The 26,351-nt window shown below is 33.1% G+C and overlaps 1 protein-coding gene across 3 annotated transcripts in view; it reads right to left on the bottom strand.

The window, feature by feature from the left end:
• The window catches only part of LOC149739522 (uncharacterized), a 45,627-nt gene that overhangs the window by 7,805 nt on the left and 11,471 nt on the right, over positions 1-26,351 (bottom strand). For all 3 annotated transcript variants that reach the window (XM_089872581.1, XM_089872583.1, XM_089872582.1), the window contains 52 exons: positions 26,101-26,202; positions 25,787-25,936; positions 25,622-25,731; positions 24,954-25,135; positions 24,359-24,546; positions 23,898-24,056; positions 23,519-23,628; positions 23,101-23,273; positions 22,186-22,379; positions 21,256-21,425; positions 20,773-20,874; positions 20,596-20,720; positions 20,159-20,269; positions 19,581-19,723; positions 19,196-19,317; positions 19,063-19,135; positions 18,663-18,791; positions 18,347-18,476; positions 17,571-17,735; positions 17,173-17,301; positions 16,970-17,118; positions 16,385-16,588; positions 16,019-16,184; positions 15,297-15,494; positions 15,038-15,242; positions 13,350-13,515; positions 12,909-13,055; positions 11,929-12,099; positions 11,282-11,526; positions 11,057-11,227; positions 10,904-11,000; positions 9,218-9,300; positions 8,883-9,056; positions 8,388-8,564; positions 7,881-8,057; positions 7,416-7,589; positions 7,252-7,334; positions 6,821-6,911; positions 6,109-6,294; positions 5,652-5,745; positions 5,458-5,597; positions 4,958-5,071; positions 4,621-4,804; positions 4,125-4,297; positions 3,811-4,072; positions 3,587-3,760; positions 2,891-3,042; positions 2,487-2,647; positions 2,102-2,228; positions 1,554-1,727; positions 642-815; positions 143-322 (listed from right to left, as the gene is read on the bottom strand). In XM_089872581.1, coding sequence (XP_089728707.1) covers positions 143-322; positions 642-815; positions 1,554-1,727; positions 2,102-2,228; positions 2,487-2,647; positions 2,891-3,042; positions 3,587-3,760; positions 3,811-4,072; positions 4,125-4,297; positions 4,621-4,804; positions 4,958-5,071; positions 5,458-5,597; positions 5,652-5,745; positions 6,109-6,294; positions 6,821-6,911; positions 7,252-7,334; positions 7,416-7,589; positions 7,881-8,057; positions 8,388-8,564; positions 8,883-9,056; positions 9,218-9,300; positions 10,904-11,000; positions 11,057-11,227; positions 11,282-11,526; positions 11,929-12,099; positions 12,909-13,055; positions 13,350-13,515; positions 15,038-15,242; positions 15,297-15,494; positions 16,019-16,184; positions 16,385-16,588; positions 16,970-17,118; positions 17,173-17,301; positions 17,571-17,735; positions 18,347-18,476; positions 18,663-18,791; positions 19,063-19,135; positions 19,196-19,317; positions 19,581-19,723; positions 20,159-20,269; positions 20,596-20,720; positions 20,773-20,874; positions 21,256-21,425; positions 22,186-22,379; positions 23,101-23,273; positions 23,519-23,628; positions 23,898-24,056; positions 24,359-24,546; positions 24,954-25,135; positions 25,622-25,731; positions 25,787-25,936; positions 26,101-26,202 — 7,940 coding nt within the window. The remainder of the gene's footprint in view (positions 1-142; positions 323-641; positions 816-1,553; positions 1,728-2,101; positions 2,229-2,486; positions 2,648-2,890; positions 3,043-3,586; positions 3,761-3,810; positions 4,073-4,124; positions 4,298-4,620; positions 4,805-4,957; positions 5,072-5,457; positions 5,598-5,651; positions 5,746-6,108; positions 6,295-6,820; positions 6,912-7,251; positions 7,335-7,415; positions 7,590-7,880; positions 8,058-8,387; positions 8,565-8,882; positions 9,057-9,217; positions 9,301-10,903; positions 11,001-11,056; positions 11,228-11,281; positions 11,527-11,928; positions 12,100-12,908; positions 13,056-13,349; positions 13,516-15,037; positions 15,243-15,296; positions 15,495-16,018; positions 16,185-16,384; positions 16,589-16,969; positions 17,119-17,172; positions 17,302-17,570; positions 17,736-18,346; positions 18,477-18,662; positions 18,792-19,062; positions 19,136-19,195; positions 19,318-19,580; positions 19,724-20,158; positions 20,270-20,595; positions 20,721-20,772; positions 20,875-21,255; positions 21,426-22,185; positions 22,380-23,100; positions 23,274-23,518; positions 23,629-23,897; positions 24,057-24,358; positions 24,547-24,953; positions 25,136-25,621; positions 25,732-25,786; positions 25,937-26,100; positions 26,203-26,351) is intronic.

Raw genomic sequence — 26,351 nt, 5'->3', positions numbered from 1 at the left:
ATTGCTTTAATGCTTTGCTTTAAACGAAGTCAAAATGACTGTACGTTAAAATAAACTAGCATAAAAAGCTTTACCATATTTTTTCACATACAGTTATTTTGACCCCTTATTATGGTGAATGTTATGTCCTAATATAATTTACCGAACATGAACAAGTTGAACACGGGTCATCTGCGCTTGGGAAGATTGCTCCATTATCATGTATAGCACCTCCCACATCACATGTTTCAATACATTTCGAACAACATTCACCTGGTGCTACTACAGGGCTGGGGCAAGGAGCTGGAGGGCATGGTACATGGATGCATTGTACTGTACCTAGCTGTAAGAATAAAACATGAATGAATGAATGTAACTTACTTTATCCTCGCGTATATGGAAAACGACAGTTTTTTTTTATGTATGGCTGACAATTTGGATAACCCATTAGTGACCACTGAGTTGGAGCAATTGCCGCTAAGTGACTTGTTCAAGGACACATACGCCAACAATGGTAGGAGCTTCGAGCCTCGAACCCATTACCTCTGGGTTACTGGCAAGCGCGCTAACCAACTTTTCTATGGCGCCGGACACAACATTTTACAGTCTTACATAGTTTTTCACACCAAATAGTTTTTAGCGATATTAATATAGTTACTTACTGTGCAAACACATTGGTTGCACTGATTCATTGAATCTGTGAACCTCTCATTATTGGTGTAATCTACCCCCATATAATTACAGTTGAAACACACAGGGCAACCACATTTATCAAATGTTGGATTCTGACAATTAACTTCTGTGCATGTTCTGCTGCTACAAAGAACATTGCCATCCTGCAAATATGTTACAAATTCTTGGTTGGAAATAAATTTTAAACAAAGTTTGAATGCAAAGAAACAAACAGGTATAAAAAAAGTCTTTCAACTTTGATAAATAAAAACAATATGTTAAGAGTCTTGGATCAGCACGTAGGTGAAAAAATGTTGTTAATACGTGTTTATAAACACAGAGTTTAAAGAGATTAAACAATAAATTCGTATATGGATATAGATGTACAAATGTGGAAAGAACAATAAAAAAATAAAACAGTCTCAAAATATGTCCCAAACCACAGTGAAAAAATGGCTGTAGGACAATGCATGGGATTTTTCACAAAAAAAAGTGTCGCTCAATTTTAACCGTTTCTAGTTTCTAAACTACCAAAGAGTTTCTGTTCGGGTTTGTTACAATAAAGGTTTCTTCTTTGTAAAATATATAAATAATACAGCTTTGTTTTATTTATCTATTTTCAATTGTAAAAACTACATAAACGTTCAGTTTTCTTTTTATAGCCATATACCAAAGTATGGTAATGCAGCACTTTTTCGCACAAATTCAAAATTAATTTTAATAGACTTAAGGAAATTTTAGTATGAAAAATGGTGGGTGTTTTTCAGTCATAGTTGCAGAAGCGGTAGCTTGTTAAGAGGCACGAGGTGTAGAATGCACAACACCCATGCTATACCTCCTAAGTTGCCCGGTTACATGAGAATAAATAATTAATATTTATAAAAAAACACATCATATCTTACCTCACACATACAAGTGTTGCAAGTGTTTTCTGGATCATTGAATTCGTCTTCATTATTAAACAATTGATTATTGAAGCGACAACTTTGACATAACGGACACCCACAAACATCTAGTGCTGGGTGTGTACACGTTGACGCAGGGCACTGTTTACGTCCACAAACAACATTTCCATTCTTAAAAAGAATCATTTTATTATACAAATAAATCAATGCTAAAATCAAAACTACATTAAATTCAATTGACCCACAATGAACAAGTGGTCCCTTAAGTTTCCAAAACTTGGAAACTTAATCATTTAAAAAAAATCATTTTTTATGTGAATGCAACATATAACAAAGAAATTTCAATCATGCACATCTTAAATATACATAAGGCAGAATGGTTTGGTTTTAATGATAGTTTCACTCATTATCTGAATAATCTGTGTTTTGTAATAAATTCACCTAATAGAATTTAGTAATTTCTTTATTTATGCTGATTTAGTAAGATTTTTTTAATATTTTAACCAGAGCAAATAATTGAGAAAATAATATATGATGCAATTTACATGGCAGTAACATTCCGAGCAACGTTCGTCTTCAGGATTTGAAAATCTTTCTCGGTTTCTTCGTATGACTTCATTATAAAAACAATCAATGCATGTTGGACAACCACAGATACCAGATGATGGGTTGCTGTGGAAACATAACATATATTTGAATTATATCTTATGAATACAGTATATCAGGGTCAATAATGCAACGAAAAAGGAATATAGTTACAAAACAAAAAACAACAAAAGTGTAACCTGTTAAAACTGAAAAGAAGAAACTAATAAAAAGAAAAATCACCATAAAGACCAACGCATGGCACCCTTGGGTTATATTCTATATGGGTTATTAAATTTATCACATAAAATGCTTTGAATTGACAATAAATCTCCCCACCCTTACCTGCATGATACTTCATTACAACGTTTTGCTTCACAACTAACTGTTCCCTTCAAACATGTGCAAGACATACATTCATCGTCGTGTGAAGTAAATATTTCACCATCTTCATATAAACCATCATTAAACTGACACCTTCCACCACACACCGGACAACAACTATCCTGAATAATAAATAGAAACAACTGCATATAATAAGTCATATTAGACATGTTACAAATTATAAAAAATACATTTTTATATGCAAATTATGAAACTATAACACTAATCTTTGTTTATTAAAGGAAATTTATTGTACCCTTTGGCACACAGTTTACGTAAGCAAGATTTTGACACATATAAAAAAATAAATAACATCATATAATAAAAAAGTAAAAACATAATGGATAACATTTTTTTTGGCATACCGTTGTTGTGTCTGGGTGTGTACAAGTAGACTGTGGGCAGACAACTCTTTCACAAACCACGTTACCATGGTTACAACTACAAAGTTCGCACGCATTTTCAAATGATTCAAATACCGTTCCATCATGATAAGACACACTGTTGTACATGCATCCTGTCAAAAAATAACAAATTGCAAAATTATTCTTTAAAACATCATTTTTATTAGGTGTCATGGATTAGTGTTAGGAGAGCTTTCATCGTAATCTAAAGTTACTGTCACTGTTACTATGGGCGTATCCTTGTGCAAGCTACCTAACTGTCATTGCCAAACCAAGTGATCACTAATTCGTTGTTTAAATTGTAACCCATACAGAAAAAAAAACACACATAGTAATCAAGACATATGAAACAAGACACTCATGATATATCAAGTTGTCACGTAAACTGAAACAGCAATCATCTACAAAGTTACATACATGTTACTCTTCAGTTAACACAAGGTGAATGAAATGGTAAATACATGAGTTAAATAAACAACTTCTAAAATTGAATTGATATTTGGTGAGTTCACACTGAACTACTACAATTTAATTTAAACAAGTTACTATGCAATTAAAAGAAAAATGTGCATTAAGACATAACCCAATGGGGGGGTCAGCATTAAAAAGGATTAAAACAAGTTTTTAAATTTAATAATAAAAATATTTTTGGTTTACCTTCACAAGCAGGACAACATCCTTTCACACTTGGATGTGTGCATTCAGTGGGTGGGCACGTCTTCTCTGTGCAATGTAAGTTGCCATTGAGACACTGACAAACTTCACATGCATTAGATGAACTATCTGGTACAACATCTCCATTTTGATAATTTGCCCCATTAATATGACAACCTGTTTGCAACTTGTTAATTTAAAACATAAGTATTAAGTTTAAGATTTACCTTCACATGATCTACAACAATCCACACGAAGAGGATGTCGGCACCTTACAACAGGACACGGTCGTTGTCGACAACTTACTTCACCAGATAAACACTCGCAACGTTTACAACCATCCATGAAAGTTTCTTGGTCAGCATGCGTTGTTCCATTATATTGACAATAAACATCAGGACATGTTCTGCAGCATTCACCTCTGCTTTGTATTGGGTTCTCACATGTCACTGGTTTACATCTTTTTGTGTGGCATCGAACATTACCATTCTATTTATAAATTTCATGAATAAAATGAATCACATAGAAAACTTAAACTCACAGTACATGTGCACGATCTGCACCTATCATGAGCGTGATTAAAAACTTCACCGTTTCTATATTCCCTCCCTCTGTATCGACAACCATCACAGTTGTCACGACAACAAGCCCCGTCAGTTGGATGTGAACACTCCGGGGATAAATTACACAACCCCTGGCAATTGATATCACCATCTGCACACAATACATTATGTACTGGTTAGATTACTTGGTAACCAGAGAAAAACAAGTTTGAAGTTCAATGTTGCTACCTTTGTAGATATTGTGTTCTTGGGCAAAAAACTTAACATTATTTGCTTGAAGTGGTCACTTATGGTTTGTCCATATGGTCATTCATACAGAATAATTGTATGTATATATATTTGGTGACTGGCATGTACAAATAAGATGTATGAAATATGGACACATGTTATAACTCTTAGTTACAAGAATAAATAAAAGACTTAATTTAGTCACAAATACACAAAGTAATGATAAAGTTCTTTCGACAATTTCACCTTGGCATGAGCACATCATGCAATTATCATCGGGATGTAAAATACTTTGACCATTCTCCACATGTACTTGCCCACCAAGCACACAATGTTGAGGACAACTTGGACAACATGAACCATTCGCATGGACTGGGAAAGAACATGAAAGTTGTTCACATTCTCGAAGCTGACAAGTTATATTACCACTCTGCAAAAAAAACTTATAAAAAAAACATTTATGAGTATTTGATATATATTAAAATAAAATAAAAAATTTAGTTTTCAAAGAATTTGTTGTTTTTGTTTTTTTTAATTTATTTTCCCGATGTCTTATAAATACTGACAATGAAAATATGGTAACCTGGCAGTTGCAAACTTGGCATGGTTCATCAGGATGTTGGAAGGTTGATGGGGAAGATATGATTCGACCGTTTAACTCACAAGCATCACATGTTCCACAACATGCACCAGGTAACTGCAATTGTCAAGAATTGTAATATCTATACAACAAACATAATCCTCCAAAAAGTTGCTTAAGTTGTAGCTAGTAAGCGAGCACGAGGTGTATAAAACAAAAGACCCGTGTCTTAAGGACTTTCATAATTAATAATCTTTCGGCAGATTTTTCATTGTAATATAACCAACATTTAAACCTTCTATATGGATACAGATGTTTACAGAATTTCAGGATATTACCCTGATGAAACAGTCACATCTACACATTGAAAGACGAAACATTGGTTTTACAAGATAAATCTTCCGAAAATCTACATATTTATCATTACACACATTTAACATTACATAAATATTATCACATAATTTTTTTATAAAAACTATGGTTTAAACTTTAAAGTAACCAACTTCTACTGGATGTGAGCATCCTGCCTCGATGCAATGTGAGTTGACGCATTCCGAAGCACCTCTATTACATGAACATGATGTACATGCGTCTGGATACCACTTCTCCCCGTCATCATATATATTACCAGCGTGTTGACATGCTGTGGAACATGTTACTATTAACCTGCTTTTAACATATTAAATATCATACATACTTAAGCACACAGGACAACATCGTGTTGGTACGCTAACAGGATTTGAACATCTAATCTCAGGACACTCGATTGTTGAACATGCAACTGATCCTCTCTGCATTAAACCAGTTTGTTAGTTAAATTAAGTGTAACAGGAACTTGTAATTTGAATATATTTATATTTCTCATATAGACACAGTACGACAATAGCGCAGTGGTTACGGCATTTATCTCGTAACCGGAGAACACTGGGTTCAATGTAGTAGGATATATGCTCAACCTAGTTAGCGAATAGGTTGTTCAAGTTATTGGGAAACACAAATACAAAACACAACAAACTCAATTAATGAAAACGATGCATACGCAGTAATTCATATTTTGACATTTGTGTATCAACAAAAACAACCATGTTATAAGGACCTCCTGGAAAGATAAAAAGTTACATTCGCTTACGAAACCCTGAACAATATTCACTTACATTGCATATGCATGTGAAGCATGATGATGAACCAACTGGTGTGAATTGTTCACCATCACGATATGATCGTCTCTCATATTCACAAGCATCACATGCAGGACAACATTGTCCAACACTACGACCTGGATGACTGCATTCTGTCTTTGGACATTGACCATCAATGCGATCGCAAGATGTCTCACCTGACTGTTTTGGGGTAAAATTGATTTAAAGTGTATAACTTGACTGGTGCGGTAGTACAGTTGGTTAGCGGCCTCTAACCCAGACTTATGTATTGAAGGCTAACCGCTGCTACCATTGGGGCGTATGTGTCTTTGGGCAAGACACTTAACAGCCAGTAATCTCTAATGGGTTGTCCAAATTATCAGCCATGCATAAAAAAATATCTCAAGAAAATAATCACCCACAAAGTAACATACATGGTAACTCGAAAGCTGGCATAAGGTGTATCAACACCCGTGTTATAACGACTATCTTTTTACAGCCCCGCGAGGATAAAGTGAGTTACATTGATTCACTATTGTATGGTATTTCCAATTACAAATTTTTTTTAGTAATTTTATGCATTATGTTGTACATTGATACAAAACCTTAATGCAAATTATGGCTTTTTAATTTAAAACATAGACACAAATGTGATGAAACCAACAATAATGAAACAATTTTAAGCGAAACAATAAACTTGTTTTCAAGATAAGTTGAAACTAATTACCTGACAATAACATTGCATGCATGGATTGCGTGGAGCAAGAAAAGTGCTGCCTTCCTTATAAACCTCACCATCATATTCACAACTAATGCAACTAACGTTAAAAACATTGGATCAGTGTTGACCATGATAGCACATTATTTAGAGCGCTCGCCTTGTGGTTAGAGGTTAACATACTCAAAACTTAGTGCTGCCACCATGTTTAATTAGGTAAGACATTTTAACGCTTTCAAACAGTGTTTATTAATAATGGGGAGTTATCAGTCATACCAGAAAAAACAGGCAGCAAAAAAAGTTCTGTACTTAATTTATATGTAAGCAACAAGTGTATGAAGCTATTGCATGTTGTATAAAACCTGTGTTATAACACTGAGTTGCCCATCATAGGAAGATAAATGTGACTGTAATAAACATATATGCAGTATAGACATTACCTTGGACAACACTCCCCTTCACGTGTATGAGGTGAAGCACAAGATACAACTGGACAACTTTGTAGACACACAATGTCACCTCTCTATGAAGAAATATGCATCAATTAAAAAGAAACGATTTTTTAAAAACTTATTCAACCAGTATAAATAAATTTTAAACTAACTGTGCAAGTGCAGCGTTGACAGTTGTTTTCCGTTGTTAAAACATCTCCATCTCTGTATGAGATTCCTTGATAAAAGCAACCGTCACATGACCGGCAACACTGACCAACTGGTGTTGCAGGAAATTCACAATCCACATGCGGACACTCACGCCCTGCGCAAGTAATCTTGCCTTCCTGTGATTTTGTTAACAATTTTTAAAAAGGTGAAATTAAACTACTCATAAAACTTGTATCAACCACATAGTGATAAAATTTTTGCACACTTTTGTTTCTATTGGAAGTTTAACTTGGAAATAATTAAACATAAATGGCTTGTTGTTTGTTTTCAACTGTGAACATGTTTTAACGACTGTCGTTTTGACACAATATCATGACTTCGTTTAAATAATTTTCAAATATTAATATTTTTCATTTTTTTGGAAAAGAAACAAATAAAAGTTATTATTGTGATTACTATTATAATACCTGACAAGTACATGTTATGCATGGATCACTGTGTAACTGCCATGATGAGTCATGTTCTCTCTCTTGTGATCTATCCATACACGATTGACATTTAGGGCAACATTCATTTGATGGATGATATTGATGTTCACATCTTAATGTTGGACATGATATTTGATTGCATGTAATGTTTCCTTCCTGGTTTAAAAAATCATGAAGCAAAATATTAATTACATTATTTAATTTGAATTGTTGTCTAATAATAGGTTGGGATGAATGTTTGGATACCCAACTATCGGCTAGAAACATTTGTTAATAAAATATGAAAGAAAAAAAGTGTTACTGAAAAATAGAAGGCATATGGTTATTTTCATGGCATACTTTATAGTTGTGTGCACTGCAAGTTTGAAAATTGGGTTGTCTACAACTTGGTTTAAATTATACCTAAAATAGCTTTCATTAAACACTAAAAAATATCCTTGGCCCCTGTTAGTTGATAAATTAAGAAGCATGGCTTTACTATATTACCTGACAGACACACTGTTTGCAAACGTCTCTTCTGTCCGTAAACCTTTCACCATTTGCATAAGTTCTTCCATTGCGATAACATGAAACACATTCATCACAACATTGTCCTTCAATCTTTACCCCATGCGTACAAACTTGTTGGCAAGCTTGAATGCTACTGCATTGAACATTACCTTGCTAAATATTGAGACAAATTCATTGGTTAGCATGATATATTTAAATCCACAACATTTTCCTAATTATGAAGTCTTATAAGAATAATATTTTTAAATGCTGGCCAATTAAGCAGAAAATCTACACAAGAATGTATGGAGGGAGCACTGATGTTGCTATGACCAACCAAGGACACTAACAGGTCAAACAATGATCAGACTAAAAAGTATACAGTCTACATTAAAGGTGTACAAGTTTAAAAGTGATTATTTTGTATTTTCATAAAATAGGGCATTTACTTGACCTTAGTAGAGATAATAAAGAAAGAACTTTGTGACAAACCTGGCAAATGCATCGTTTGCATCCATTGGTGGATGTCCATACTTGCAGGTTTCTATATATCTGGTTGTTGTATGAACATTCGTTACACTGTGGGCAACACTGGTCACTTACATGGATCGGATTTGGACAGTCAATATTTGGACAACTTGGTTCTGAACATTTTACATCATTGTTCTGCAAATCATGGAATAGAAAATACTACAAATCCTTTACTCAAGGCAACATTAGTAAGTTAAACAATAAGAAGGTTAAAGGTCTTGAAGAGGCATAAAGGTTGGGTATTGTCAGTCTTGAGTTTGTAGATTTAAATTAACAAGAACAAAATATTGACCTACCAAACAAGTGCATGTGTAACATAGATCATTGTTTGGGTGGAATGTTTCTCCATTTCTGTACAATTGACGTTGATATGAGCAACCTAAAATGACAAATATTGAAATTCATAAACAATATAACATATTAAAATATTGTTGAAAAAACAAGGTTATTCTTATTATATGTTCATAAGTAATACATGCAAAAGCAATTAAAATGAACATGCATTAATTCCACACCATGCAAATTAATCATATAAACAAAAAACGGAATTTTCTGACTAATTAAAATAAAAAAAACACAAAAAAAACAAACAAACAAGAAATAAACATACCTTGTGTGGTCTGTACCTGAGTTAACATGGTATTCTAACAAACATGTTTATGTTTCTCAGCATACTATTTTTTAGTTTGTGCTATTTTAATGCATGGTAATACTCAAGCAAAAGTGCAATACTGAACATGTTGTTTTAACAATAGGCCATCATGCAAGTGAAATTGTTATTAAATACAAATCTATGTCAATTGTAATTCTATGATTTGAAAAATGACACACGCAACAATAATGACATATGCAACATTAATGACACATGCAATATTAGTGACATATACAAATGCAACAATAATTTCAGTGCAAAAATGTACGAAATAAATGTTAAAATATATTTAATTTATAAAGTTATATTAGTTTGTAAATAGTGATTTTAAAAATGAACAAATAAATCAACATTAGGAAAGTTTTTAAATAGGTAATTTAAAAGATTAATTAAGAAATTCATATGCATAAGCATCATCGGGTGTTGATGATAAATCATCTTCATTTATCATGTGATCAGACAAAACATCATAAGATGTGTCATATTCTTCATCATGTGATGAAAAAGCATCACGAAAATCAATATCAACGTGGGAATTTTCCATGATTGGTTCAACAGAATCAGCATCAGTTGGATAGTCAGCTAAATAATCACTTTCGGCAAGATTCTCATGAACCAAATCATGTGAATTAGTTACAATGGGTAAAATTTCTTCACCAAAGTCATAATATGATTCATAATCATCATCGTAAATAATTTCTGATGAATTTTCATCCGTAGCATTTGTAGAAATGTTCAGCAGTTTACTTTGTAATGAAGTTATATTTTCATTGAAATTATAAATTGAATTATTCGTTTCAATTTGATGAAGCTTGGATGAATTGGCTGAATATTTTTACAGGTTATTCATGGATTGCCGTGTGTAATCAAATAAAACTAAACTACTTATAATTAAATATATGAGCTTTTGCTTTATGGCAGTGCTTCGCAAAATTTAATGGTTCACTTTAAAAAACATTTAACACCCATAGCCCATTGTTTCATCAACATATTAAGCTTGATTTGTTGTAACATGTTTACATATATAATTTCTAAACACTAGATATTATGTCATTTATGCTACTTGTTCTATAAATGTGATAAACAGATTAACTAATAGATGATGCCATAAGCAAACCTATGTTTAATCAACCAATCATGCAAGCACGATGATTTAGTGTGATATGCAATTCCAATCAATGCAATATGTTAAACCAGTGCATGGATTTATGACCAATTTGCATCATACATTATGAATGTTACATAGATTAGTGCATATGATTTCAATGCTTGGTAAAATAACATGCTTCATATTGCACGACTAAGAACAGTGCATTCCACATGTACTTACCTATATCACACACAGGGCAACAACTGCCAGGAATTGTTCGTTTATTAATGCATGACAACGATGGGCATTGCTGCGTCACACATTCAACATTTCCAAACTAGGAACAAGATTGACATCAAACTTTAGAAATCATGAAATAAATAAAGAACTTACTGCGCATGTGCATTGTGAACATGAATCATTCATAAAGTTTTGGCCGTTCCTCAAAACTCTTCCATTAAACGAACAATCTCTACAAACAGGACAACACTCGGTGGATGGTTTAAATGGATGGGAACATTGAGCAACCGGGCATCGTGCTTTATTACATTGCATCAACCCTCTCTGTAATTATAATATCATCAGTGTTTGTTGCAAGTTCATTTCAATAATTTTCACCTTGCATTTACAATTATGACATCGTCCCATACTCCATTCATCTCTTTCACGGTGACCTTCACATGACCTCGGGCATGATAAACAACAATCACCAGGTTTCATAACAGGATTGATGCAAGTTACTTGTGGACAGTTGGTTGCTACAGATCGACAAGTAACTGATCCAGACACACAAACACAATTTTCACAATCATTCGGTTCAAATTGTTGCCCGTTTCTATAAACTTCTCCTTCATATTCACAATCTAAGATGAAAAATATCGGGTAAGACAATAACCCTAATATTAGTGTAATAATTTGGAGATATGAAACTTTTGTGTCATTTGTACAACCATACACCTCATGACATTGTAAGTTATCATGTATGCAACTTTGTAGTGATTTTTTTGGGAGTTTTCCCTTTTCTTTATATGATTGCTAATTCAGACAAAATTAATGATATAAAAGACAAAATAGAATAATTAATGACAGGAAAGACACTTATCATTATTTTTTCCTGCCTAAAGACCCACACATCTACAATGGCAGCATCAAGGTCTATTCTATGGTTACGGCGCAAATTTGTTCAACATATTTTCCGCATATACTTTCCATTTGATCATAAAATAGCAGTAATATATTTATTTCACACAATAGCAGTTACACACCTTGACAAACAGGGCAACATGATGATGTAGGAGCAGATGGATGGGAACATGATGTGTGTAGACACATCTTAACATTACAAGATATCATCCCACTCTGACATGTACAAACATTACAATCATTCTCCCATGTTGACGCTTCCATATGAACATTATTCTGCATGTCAATGCAACCTGTGTGTTTGTATTAACATCAGAAAAATTAATGAGCTCGTATATTATGAATGAATGTAACTTACTTTATCCTCGCGTGGCCGGAAAAACGACAGTCGTTATTACACGGGTGTTAATACACCTCGTGCCAGCTTACGAGTTACCTTGTATGTTACTTTGAGGGTGATTATTTTTTGGGGGATTTTTTATTTTTTTTTTTTTTTGTATGGCTGATAATTTGGACAACCCATTAGTGACCACTGGGTAGGAGCAATTGTCGTTAAGTGTCTTGCCCAAGGACACATACGCCCACAATGGTAGCAGCGACAGGCCTTGAACCCATTACCTAATGGTTACAGGCAGGCGCGCTAACCACTACGCCACGGCGCCTTTAATATTATATATAAAAGTGTTATGATCTTCAGATTTAAGATAAACAAAAAGTTGATTAGTTTGTCCAGGTAAAAATTATGCATTGATTTCAACCAACAGTGAAATGTTGAAGTAACTTTGTTATACATACTTGGTCGTCAGTTTGCCAAAACAACAATTTCATAATACTTTTTTAATTTATACTTTTATAATTTTCAATATAAAAATTTATACTTTGAAACATCAATTCTTTCAAACAACAATATACAAACTGTTTGAAGAATACGAAATAGGATATCATTTTATAACTTATTCAAAACAAAAAAGTAATTAGTTGAAAACAAGATACTTTAACAAAACTATACTTTAAAAAAGGAATTTAATTGTTTTCCTACATCCACACTACAGTAATGAAATGAAGGAAATGTTAAAATTATTGAATTGTTACAAACACCTACCATAACATTGGAAGACTTCTCCAGACGAACCATCATAAAACTCTGGATAACAAGAACCACAGTTCATCACTCTGCACATGGCGCGTGGGTGGCTGGCACAGTGAGATTGGGAACATAAGTCTTCATCACAATCAAGTAAAGGTGAACCTTTTATCAATGAAAAATGTTTAAATGAAGATACTTGAACCAATACACTATAATAATAACTTTATTTGTTTTTTTTATTACAGTAGCGAAGATTCAAACATATTTTTAAAAAAAGAGACAGAGCTACAAACAAAAGTAGTTAAAACACACTTACAGTTAAAAACATATTTACATTTAATTAGAAGAAAATAAGCCTGGTAGCTACACATAGCAGACAAACAAGCCATTTATGTTTAATTATTATTTAGTTAGGCTCCTAATAGAAACAAAAGTGTTTGTAAAGTTCGATATTACCAAGAGGACAACCACTGTTCCATTGTAGGTTGAAGCAAAATTGTTTATCTGGCGTGATAGGAAACCATAATTGGTCATCCGTGACAGAGGATGTTCGTTCCGTCCAATCACGATCAAGCGGTGTGTTACTTCTCCAGACTTGTTGAAAACGATGAACACGAGGTAGCTGTTGAAGAAAAATGGGCAACTTCATAATTTAGTTATTTGAGTTAAAGTACAGTGGGGGAAGATGGGACACTTAAGCACATATCGCCAAATATTTCCAAAATCAAAACATATTTTTTTGTTGTTTTTATCTTAAATTAAAGTCATATTGACCCCTGCCTGTTTTCTTCATGCTTATATCTCAGTGTTTTTTTACAAAACTAAAACTAGTTTTATGAGACAAAATCAAACTGTACAAAAAATTCAAGGTTGTTTTATGAAGCTATGAAACTAGTTTAATCGTCCGCACACGCAAACTAAAAAAATCATTGGCTTTACTATGATTTAGCGAGCATTAAAAAATGTCACCTTACTATTTCGCATTTTTTTACCTGTTCAAAGTATATTGTTTCTATTTTACATAAATTTTTAATATTTATAAACAGTAATCAGCTTTGACTGGCGTTTAAGTCGTGACAATACTGTCGAATAATTCTGTAGGCTTATTTTCCTGATTATCATTAAATAGGGGTCCGTAAAAAGAAAATTAAAAAAAGTCTCGTCTGACAAAGTGTCCCATCTTCCCCCACACTACTATATTTGTGGTTATTATTGTAGCGAGAAAAACAGAAATACTTCCTTATTTTTGTATGGCAGAAAGGTGAAGAATACGGTTTATAACACAGGTGTTCATAATGCGTAAAATGAGCATTGACAATATACCTTGTGTTGCTTGTAGTGCACCAGGTTTGTATCTTTGTTGGTGACTAACTGTGACAGGTTTTATGAAATTGGCCCTGAACTATGAATAAATGAATGTAACTTACTTTATCCTCGCATGGCTGGAAAACGTCAGTCCATATAACACGGGTTTAACACCTCGTGCCAGCTTACGAGTTACCATGTATGTTACTTTGTGGGTGATTATTTTTTGGGGGATTTTTTCATTTTGTTATAAATGACTGATAATTTGGACAATTCATTAGTGACCACGTGTTGCAGCAATTGTCGTTAAGTGTCTTGCCCAAGGACACATACGCCCACAATGGTAGCAGCAAAGAGCCATTACCTATTGATTACAGGCGGGCACGCTAACCACTATGCCATGTTGCCGGGACTGGCACTCATATTGTTGGACGATTCTTATTACAGAAGAAAGTAAGTTCCAATAAATATGCAGCAAAGAGAAATTGAGCTCACCTAATGGTAATGTTGCACTAAAGATATATTTATTTTATTGGTCTCTTTAGAATAGAATTAGAATTCATGCGAATAAAAGACTGAATATGTCTTTGGTGCGCTAGTGGTGGGACTTGATTTTGTTTGCTGCATATTTAGTAGCACTTGGTGGTAGAATGTTTTTATTTTTTTAGTATGGCTGACAAATTCAACAACCCATTAGTGGCCACTGGGTTGGAGCATTTATGTTTAGATGTCTTATGTAAGGCGTAGATATTAAAAATAGTGACATCATTTACCCTGGTATTCTCTCGGTACAAAGAGAGCAATTATTCATTGTGTCAAATAAACTTCAAAATACTTACATCATGTAACCAATCCATTGCTATCCACTGCGGTAAGTCAGATATAGGTTCACATATTCTCTTGATTTGTCTTAATGTATTTCTTTGCATTTGTTTCAATTGCATCAGCGAAAAGAAGTAAAATCTCATATAATGAGGTCCAGATTGGTAGAAATTACAATTATCCTGATCAAACCCATGCAAGTCAAACCCAAATGCATTAAACCTGAAACAAGTATAATGTAGTGTATTGTGTTAAACATTACACAGTTGTACCAACCCGTTATGGTCTAATCCTTGGTTATCGAATCCAAACCTATTATAACCATATTGGTCAAATAATGAAGCCACACGACCAACATCAACACCAAGATCATAAGTTTCATTCTGGAACATTCCATAAGGAGTTCTACCGGATCGATCAAAGCCATACTGGTCGTAACCGGACTTGTCAAAACCTTCGATGTCAATTCCATCTCTGGATAGATGAAACAAGATAAATAATTTTTTAACAGCTTATCTGATATGAAAAACGTAGTGTATTTCCGACATTTTGTTCGCTATTCCGTAAGACTTTAATAAATTATTTACATTAAACCTGGTAGCAGAAGTAACAGAAACAAGATAATTCTTACAATAATACGTATTAATATAATTTAATATATTTACAAATTATTATATAATTAAGTAAAATAGCATGTGTGTAAAAACATATCAAGTTTACACACACACACAAACACACAATCATTCAATTCATCCAAACACAATTTATATAACGCTTTCCCACACAGCAGTATTTTTATATAATATCTACTTTATCTATTTAATTTTTTATTTGTTATTGCACCTAATAAAAGTTAAAAATCAAAATAAAAAAAAATAAAATGTAACTTAATTTACCAACACTTACAGCATTAAGAAAATTCACAATATAAAAACGAATGTTAACTGATGTAAATGTGAAATAACTTTGTGAATTTTAAAAATAAAATCGTGACATACTTGTTGAAATTATTTGAGTTGAAACCAAATTGATCCCACCCTTGTGAATCGAACCCTGATCGTTGATATCCATCTGCAGAGAAGCCGGCTTCATTGTATGATCCACGTTTGTCAAGTCGACCATTTGCATTATAACCATCTCTGTTGTAACCCATTATGTCATATCCTGAATAGAATATTTAACAGATTTAGAAATATTTTAAAGGAAATGCAGGATGCAGCGACAAAAAACGCAATTGTTAAAACACGCTTACAGTTAAAAAAGTATTTACTTCTAATTGGAAGAAAATAAGTGTGGTGACTACACCTACATACAAATAAGTCATTTATGATTAATTAATTTAAACAAACTTATAACAAGCATACCATTCTCATCATATCCATGTCTGTCAAAACCATGAGTATTTCTTCTCAATGATGGTGTTAATGAAGTTGCATTGCATGGAGATCCAAGTGTGGGAGGAATGTAGTTGACGCAGGTTTGTTGTTGAGATATTAAAATATCATCGGGTGAGATATCGAATGGTTTCAACTGAGTGTATCGATATGTGGATGGGAAACGAGACACACCTGTCAATAAAAATGTTGTAAAATATGAGCTACAGTTGAATGAAAGAATGTAACTTACTTCATCCTCGCGTGGCAGAAAAAGGACAGTCCTTAAACACGGGTGTTCTATTTCATGCACCTCGTGCCAGCTTACGAGTTACCAAGTTTGTTACTTTGTAGATAAATATTTTTGGGGTATTTTTTTATGTGTGGCTATTTGGACAACCTATTAGTGGCCACTGGATTAAAGCAATTTTCGTTAAATGTCTTGCCCAAGGACATACGCCCACAATGGTAGCAGTAAAGAGCCTTATACCCTTTAGCTCTAGGTTACAGGTAGGCGCGCTAACCAACTGTGCTACTACGCCGGACAACAAGTGGTAAAAAGTTAAAATACTTCACCATTAGGATCTTTCTTCTGCCACTGTGTCCAAATATTATCCATGAAAGCCCAGTGAGATAAAAACACTGGGTCGTATGGGCTGAAAGGTGATGTCATGTGACCTCCCACCCACACATGGAAGAGCGAAGACATCATTTCAAGTTGAATTCTACAAAAAAAATACTTTTGTTTGGTTCCGAAACATTTTTTGCAGAAATCTAACCTGAAATCATCATAGTTTGGTTCATGAAGAAGTATTTGAATGTCAACTATGCTTGGAAGAATCATGGATGAATTAAATCTTCGTCTAATACAAGGATGCCAACTCTCTGTGGAGTCAAAGGGATGATCTCTGAAATATTAAATATTATTTTGAACAATTATCTTCGGCAATGTAATGTTAAATTAATTAATTGGTCTAAAAAGTTTGGTCTGTTTGTTTTAAGTAGGAGGCTTATGTTATATGTAGTAGGTGATGTAATTTTTTCTTTAATATGTTAAAATGACAGTGGATTTATATTTAAAGTTTATGCTTTTGCTTATTGTTTGTACCTTTGTTCCAATAAGTGAGGGGACAAAAAAGTTTAAATATGTTTTTTCATATTTTGGTAAATTTCTTACAAAACACAATTTGTTTCCGGTTCACCGTTTCCACCAAAATACTCGGCACTCCACAAGGTGGAGGTATTGAGCGATCCAACATCGATGGTCCAATCAAAATAAGGAATAAAAATATTACAATTCATCTGGTTTTGCATCTCTCTTTCCACAAGTTTAAGAAAATATCTGGCAAAAATTGTTTTTAAACAAATTAGAATAATTTTAGAACAATAATATTAATAATAACTTTATTTGTTTCTTCGATTACGGTAGCAAAAAATTAAAAATATTTTAATGAAAAGGCATGATATATCGACAAAATAACAGTATTTACATTTGATTGGAAGAAAATAAGTGTGGTCTCTATACCTAGTGGCCAGACAAGCCATTTATTTATTAATAGAAACAGGTGCGTAAACAAGAGAGCAGGTTGCTAAAATAGTCACCTAGATATTAACTGGAAACATTATTTTAGGAGAAATTTAAGGGGAGAAACTAACAAAAAAACAGTCACTGTTAAATTATAAATTATTTATAGAAAAAATTTATTAGGGATGTTTTGTATTGTAGTCTTGGTTTCGACACAAATTGTGGAAAACGTAAAGAAAAAAATGAACTTAATATACAGTGCTGAATCATCTCAATGAAGGGTGTGGTTAACGATTAAGCTACATTTAATTACTTGACAATAAATCTGCACACATGCATTTAGAAAGCGAGAATTACTGCACATCATACCCAATAAATCTTTTTTGCCTTATATTAGATAAACAAACTGTTGAATATATTATACCGACCTGTGCCATGGTAAACTGGCCGGACCACCATTTGCGTGGGGAAAATATTCGGAGTGAAGATTAACATAGAAATCCCATTGACCACTTTCATAAAGTTTACGTACAGCGGTTGCATAATCATTCCTCTCCTCTACAATACATAAATCGTTTCCATGACAACAGTAAGAATCATGTTAATTAAACTAAAACACTGAATAAACATCAATATTATTTGAACATTTATGGCTAATAAACACAACATTATAGGATATAAAGTGACCAATAATTTTTAATAATAATATAAATAGATGCATATATATTCGGAGAGAGATATTACTTTGAGTTAGATCTCTTATTTCTTTCCTTTTTCCCAAGTTTTGACAAACACAATCTACACTGCCAGCAGGCGTGCACGTGCATTGTTGGCACCCCTCCTCAAAAGTTTCACCAAACTTGTACAGTTTGTCTTTAAAACAAAAGAATAATTGAGTTCAATCATAACTGTACTAAAAGTACAAAGCCTACCAACTAAATTGACAGAAGGCCAATATTTTACCAGTTTTCTAAAAACAACCAGGATTTCCTACCAAAAAATTGATCAAGAACTTGTTATCTTATTATTTTTCACCATATGTTCGGTATCATACAGTATGTAACAATATGATCTATATTTCATTTTTTTCATATTGTTTAGAACAGTGTGTTTCAACCTTTTTTTGTTTAGAAAACAAACTCACCGTTGTAAACGCATCCACATTTATCCCCACAATCAACCTGATCACATGACTTTCCCGGTGAAAACCGAATAACCTGCAACGAAATATACTTTACATAACCAAAACCATAGAAATTATATTATTGATCGTTTACCTCATGATCTAATCTCATTCCTCCACATTCAAACAGTGACATCGAGTGACAGTTATAAACATATTCTTTATAAAACCCGAGCCGATTAAAACCATCTTCATTCAACCCATTGCAACGAAAACCTGTAATAAATTATTTGATTAATTTAAAAAATCAAACTTTTATAATTAATTATTCCCTTTGATAACATTAAGAGAGATAAAATTAACTAATAAAAAATTAGAAAAAAAAACTAAATTCATTCAAACACACATTCAATATGTAAGTATATGGAAAAGAATTAATAAAACAATGTTGACGTTGAATGTAACATGCGGTGAATTCACAATGAGTTTGAAAGAAAATTGTTCGGATATAAAACTAATTACATAACATACAAACCAACCATCTCTGTTGAAACCATCCGTGTTTAAACCATTTTGGTTGTAACCAATAAGTTGATCGAATTCACCATCTTTATTATAACCATCCCTGTTATAACCACTCACACAATGATAACCACGTTGATTGTAGCCTTGTCTGTCACATCTGTTGAATAAATAAATGTAACTTACTTTATCCTTGCATGGCCAGAAAACCACAGTCGTTATAACACGAGTGTTCTGTTTCAAACACCTGTTTCAAAGTTACTTTATGGGTGATTATTTTTTGGGATTTTTTTATGTATGGCTGATAATTTGGAAAACCTATTAGTGACCACTGGGTTGGAGCAATTGCTGTTAAGTGTCTTGCCGAAGTAAACATACGCCCACAATGGTAGCAAGGACGAGCCTTAAACCCATTACCTCTGAGTTAGAGGGAGGCGCGCTAACCAGTGCCTTGTCGCCGGGTATTCATGTAATTAACATTGAAATCAAAGTAATTAAGTGATTTAGTAAACTTAACACTTCTTTTCTTGAAAATTTATGTTAAACAGTATCCAAATGCATCAACTAAATATATTTGGTTGCTAGATATATTTACCCTCTTTCATTGTAGCCATATATGTTAAAACCATCTGGACCAAATCCCTTGGCCCCCAACACTTGGTTTCCAAACGGAATTGAATTGTGAGATGAATGAAGTTGTCCTTGCCTGTCAATTATATTTTGTTGCAAAACTAATTTAATTAAAACTACTTTTAACTTAAAAAATTTGTTCAAACAACCAAGCATGGTTAACATATGTAAAGTTGGTAATGAATCCTAGATAATCAGGAAACGGTGATTAAAGTAAAGACTATTAAAGCCAATCTTTTTAAGATAAACGACACTTAAGAATAATGCAGTACGCTTATTATTAAAAACAACTTTATAAAATGCTGTTTGAACAAACAAATAATTGAAACTTTTTGATAAAGCTCAGTACGTATATTCAGAAGCATTCTGTTAATTTGTTGATTTGTTGATGTTTATATTTACCTATCATATCCACGATCATTGAATCCATATTTGTCGTAACCATCTGAATCAAAACCAATTGTAAGGTTTGCATTACGCACGGCTCTGTAACAGCAAGCACCAACTGAGCAGCGTAGATTGCACGCCTGTGTAAACAACATATTTAAAAATAGCGGATAAAATTACAAAAATAAAAACCTTTTGATTTGGAAAATTATTTGCATTCCCGCCACAACCTGTGTATTGAAATTCCTCGCATGCACCAGTTGCTTGGTTGTAATACCAACGTCGCATACTTTCCTACAAATCAATATTTTCAGCATTAAACATTATTAAGCAAATATTTTGTTATAGACTTATATTATGCCTATGGAAATAGGACTGCCCTGGCTTTCACCCAGTACCCTTTGCATTTAAAAAATTTATATATATGTTACCATTGGCGCACCCAGAAAAAAAATAAGAGGGGGGGAGCTCAATCTTTTTATTAAAAATGGGGGTCGCGAACCCCGTAACCCTCCTGGCTGCGCCACTGTATGTTACAGTGTTACACGCTTTCATAAATACTAAATATATGCACGTCTGATATTTTGTATTGCTTTCACTCATAATAATGGTCTTGAGAAAAATAAAATGTAAGAACATTGCAATTTACCAGAGTTATCTTTAAACAAACATTACCTGGCATCTCCCCACATGTCGTGGCAGCACGCATGTATCAGGTGCAGGACGTTCACATAACGAACCAGAATATTCATTCAAACATTGACAAGTGAAACTTTCTGCTTGTGATGGATATCTTGATGGAATACAGGTTCCACCATTGAGACATGGGTTAGGATCGCATGGTTCTGGTAATAATATATAATTTGTTTAAACAACCTTTTAAATGAATGTTTCTTATTTATCCTTGCGTCGCTGAAAAACGACAGTTGTTATAAAATATGTTTTCTGTTTCCAGTTTACAAGTTACCATGCATGTAACTTTATGAGTGATCATTATTATTTTTATTTTATCATTTATATATTGCTGATAATATTGACAACCCATTAGTGACAACAGGGTTGGAGCAATTGCAGTTAAGTGTCTTGCCCAAGAACAAATACGCCCACAATGGAAGCAGTAACGAGCCTCGAACCCATTACCTCTGGGTTTGACTTTTTATCATATTATAACACACTGAACACATGCAGGTCATACTTTAATATTCACACCTTGGGTAACCGAAATTGATTATCCAGACATAGACAAAGGCTATTGTATAAAAAATAAATAAACCAAATAATCTTTTAATCCTTGTTTATCCTAAATAAAGGATCCGCTTTATAGTAGTCAGTGGGTAGTCAGGTTTTTTATTTGTGACTGTAAAGTTTGTAGTTGGGTTTATTTACAGCTCCTCACAACACAACCACACATTTAGAATGAATGACCAACACGGTCAGACAAAAGGCCAGGGAAAAAAGCATTCTAAGTTGATTGCCACAACTTTAATTAATAAGATTTTTAAAAATATTTTGCAACCAGTCCGAGTAGTTAAGAAAGTATGATGTTATAATTCAAGTACAACATCATGTCAACATCTATATATGAAATAATAATAATAAACCCACCATCACAATTGACTCTTCTTCCATTCAGATAAAATTCAGAAGAGCAGGATCTGCCACAAAAGTTAATATGACATCGAGCTGTTGGGTGTAACGGACAAAATGCATTTTCACACGGATTGGTGTGGCATACTGCTGGGTATTCCCCTTCCAAACATGGACACCATGTCATCAGCATATCAACATCAAGGCACATTCTGTGAATAAACAATGTCATATATTTAGTATCTGTAATTTTTAACTAATAAGAATTCCATTAATCTGATTGATAGAGAAATAAATAAACTATTTTTTTTATTCAAATTTAATCAAGTACAATTCAGAATATTGCTGTAATACAAAATGCCAATCTAAAAGAACTATTCTGCCCAATTTATTAATGTTTTGAATATAAATTGGAAACCTTTGCACAGAAACTCGTTTTACTGGAAAGACCTATTTTACTTTTATAATACTGAATTTTTATAATGAATGAAATAGTTGTAGGTAATAAAATAAATTAAGTTTTATAAAATAACAATAATAAAGCATGGGAACGAATAACACACAAGCAATTATCTATTTGTACATTTCTTCTTTGCATGACGTTTACAATGTAATGTGTGTTTACACTGTTATTTTTTGCCTCTAAATATGTACGGCATTTAAATTGCAGCGTACTCATGCCAGTTTGCATACCATTCTGCTTTGGTTGAGTTTTGCATTATAATTACAACCTCATCCCATATTTTCTACCAAAATATTCTCTACCTTTAATTTGAATTATTAAACATACAAGACTACGAATTCATTTAGTACGGTGACGTAGTAAAGTGGTTAGCGCGCCTGCCTGTAACCAAGAGTAATGGGTTCAAGGCTCGTCGCGAGGTTAAAGGAAGTTACATTTAGTTAGGTATTTTAATAAAATCTTTTGTTTACCTTTGACAAAAAGTTGTGTTAATAGGATGATAATGAGGAAGTTTAAGAAGTGACGAGCTCCTGGTCAACCATGAGTTGATGATATGCATGGATGGTTGCGGAGATAAGGAACCACATGTTCGTTGCAACGATAACAAGAAAGATTGAGGTTGACGTGACAAGATGTTCCATAACTTGCAAGAAAAATATAAGATTTGAAACAAACTGGAACATTTAGATATATTAATATCTTTATTTTAAACCCATTAATACACAGACTATTTGATGCCACAAATTTAAACTGAAAAATCAAATCTGGAAAAAAAGCCAATGGTAATTTCAGGGAGTTGACAGTTAGGTGTTCGTTATAGAGTTTAGAGTCTAAGCTTTATTGGTTATGTTTTATGCACAGGTGGCAATGAATATGTTACTTGCTTACTTGTTGTTGGTAATATAATGCATGTGGACCATTGAAGAAATAATCGCACTGAGAATGGTCTCGTCTTGCAGCGGTAAATCCAAATCTATCCACACCAGCCACAGTAAACCCTGTAAAAAAATAAACTTGTGATATTCTAGGAATAATTTCAAAGTTGTTGGAATACTTTCTCTCAGTCTAATAAAAACGCTTTTTCAAACATATTTATTAGCAAAAAAACACAAAAAGTTAACATTGAATGAATAAAGCACTGATAACATTCCTACAGGCAAGGACAAATGAATGAAATGTTGATATAATGCAGAACAACCGGATAATAAAACTTAAAATAGATGGATACAGATTTAAAATAATTCCAGTTAAATACGGTATTACAAACCATCTCTTGAAAAACAACAATCACTCAATCCAGTTTCCTCGTTGTAAAACTCGCTTGTATCGAGCTCCCCATCCATAGACACACCATATATACTAAAACCGTGTGAATCATATCCCAATGAGTCCAGACCATACCGGTTGTAACCAGTCTTATCAAACCCTGTTAATGCAACAAGCATAGATGGAATGTAAAGGGTGCCTGGGGTATTATGTCACCGTAACTTTTTATACCATGGGTGACACCATATTTTAGCACTACAGTTTTATACCTTAAACTGCTTTTACAAAGCTGTTAGGTGTCTATACAAACAAGCAGAGCCAAAGTATATTGCATTCACCACTTAAAATGATGAGGTTTTTTATGTTTGATGACTGTGAGTGTAACTTCATTTTAAGAATAAAAGAAACAGATTTTGTTAAAAATGAATAAAAACAAACAAAAATAGTTTTATAAGTGGTTACCTGCTTCATTGAAACCATCTCTGTCGTATCCTTGACAGAAACCAAACTTGTTATAACCTCTTCTATCAAATCCTGATCTGTTATATCCATGGGCATTGTATCCATCATATATAAATATAGACCTTGTATCATGTCGACCATGGATATCAACACCAAGCGCATTATAACCATCCTTTGCAAAACCTCTCCTATATAGTGAAAAATAATCACTATAACTGTCATAATACTTAAGCATGGTACACCAACATTTTAAAGAAATTGAAGAATAAAAAATAAAGAAATTGCAGAATATAACTGTTACTTTGTGTTGTCAGCTTTGAATTTACGCACAAAATTGGGCATTTTTATTAATATTAGTTATGGTAAGATAATTTTACCGGGAATGCCATTTGGCATTTGATTAAAAAAGTTTAATACCAGTAACACGAAACTTTGTAAAAATCGTTTGTAAAATTTACCATAAAAAATTTGATCACCTAACTTTGCTATTAATTTAAGCCTAATATTAAGGTTGTCCCAAAAAAAGGTTAAAAGGAAGAAAGTTTACAATAAATGAGATGTTGATGCAGACAAGAAACAAATCCTGATGTCCCACCTGTTGAAACCTTCTCTATCATAACCTTGTAAATTATATCCATCATCAGCAAATAATTCATCAGAGGTGCTGGTTCTGTTGCAAGGTACATGATACCGCGCATCAACGTACGACACACACGCACCCATCCATATTAACTCAGGAGATAAACCAAGTTGAATGGAATGAGTATAGGTTGGCATCTGTAAAAAAAAACAACATAAAAACACAATTACAATCCAGTTCATGCTACAAGTTGTATATTTCTCTTTACAAACACTTTCTTCCAACTACATCAGAATTGGTCTTAGTTAAATATTTACTCAAATATGAATTCATTGTAAATATTAACTGAAATCTAAATTTACTGTATGTGGAATGTTACAGTCATGCTTTTTAATGACCTTTTCCATTCATAGCGTGCTTTAACGCCTATAGTTTTGCTGTTATGTCCTGTCTCTTATTTCTTAATTAAGATGTTCTTTGTTATTGTGATTAAAAAGATAAATTAAAAATGTTCTAAATATAAAATTATTTAAACTCAAACCACATAACAATAATTTAAAGGCCGTTTAATTATATATAAAGGTTTAAAACTTTATTTTCATATATTTAAACCATAAAGCTGCCATGATTGACAGACTTAAATAAAGTAAGTTTAACATCAAAAATACATCACTCATATTTACCGATACGTCTTGATGCTTTTGTTGCCATTGTGAGAATAAATGATCAACATAAGCATGAAGTGAATAAAACAAAGGATCATACGCACATGATGTTGTTGCCATGTCACCTCCTATAATTAACATTTGCTGATAATTTAAAACTTTATGAATCCAAAAGATTCTCACCAATATAAGCTTTAACATACGACACAATGTTTAATAGATTGCTTCCCAGTTGGTTAATATTAGATGTTGATATCGCCATAGCAACGTCCACCATATTTGGAATTGTTACCGATGAGTTGAAGTCACGAACAAGACATGGCTCCCATGGTTCTGTGTTTTAATATAAAAATTTGTCTGTGAATATGGTAAAATTAAATACAAAACTGTGTCTGCGAATATTTTCAATTTTTATGAGCATTATTTTGGATAAGTGCCCAATGAGTTTCGGCAAGAAGACACCATTCTGGTGGAAACTCAGTTCCAATATTCATTACCTGCTTGATGGTTTTGAATGAAGCGGAAGGGATGATCAGGAACACACTCCCCATCACCACCAAAGTAATTTGGTTGCCACGCAATCGATTCATTCATCAAACCTTCAAGGAATGAATGTAACTTACTTTAACCTTCTGTGGCCGAAAAACGACAGTCCATATAACAAGTGTGTTTTATTTCATACACCTCGTGCCAGTTTACGGGTTACCGTATATGTTACTTTATGCATTGTTTTATGGGGTTTTTTTTT

This window comes from Ciona robusta, chromosome 2, assembly GCF_009617815.1.
Source record: "Ciona robusta chromosome 2, ASM961781v2".
In the NCBI taxonomy this organism is placed as follows: Eukaryota; Metazoa; Chordata; class Ascidiacea; order Phlebobranchia; family Cionidae; genus Ciona; species Ciona robusta.
Note: the sequence above shows the minus strand (reverse complement) of the source record. Positions and strands in the feature narration are given on the sequence as shown.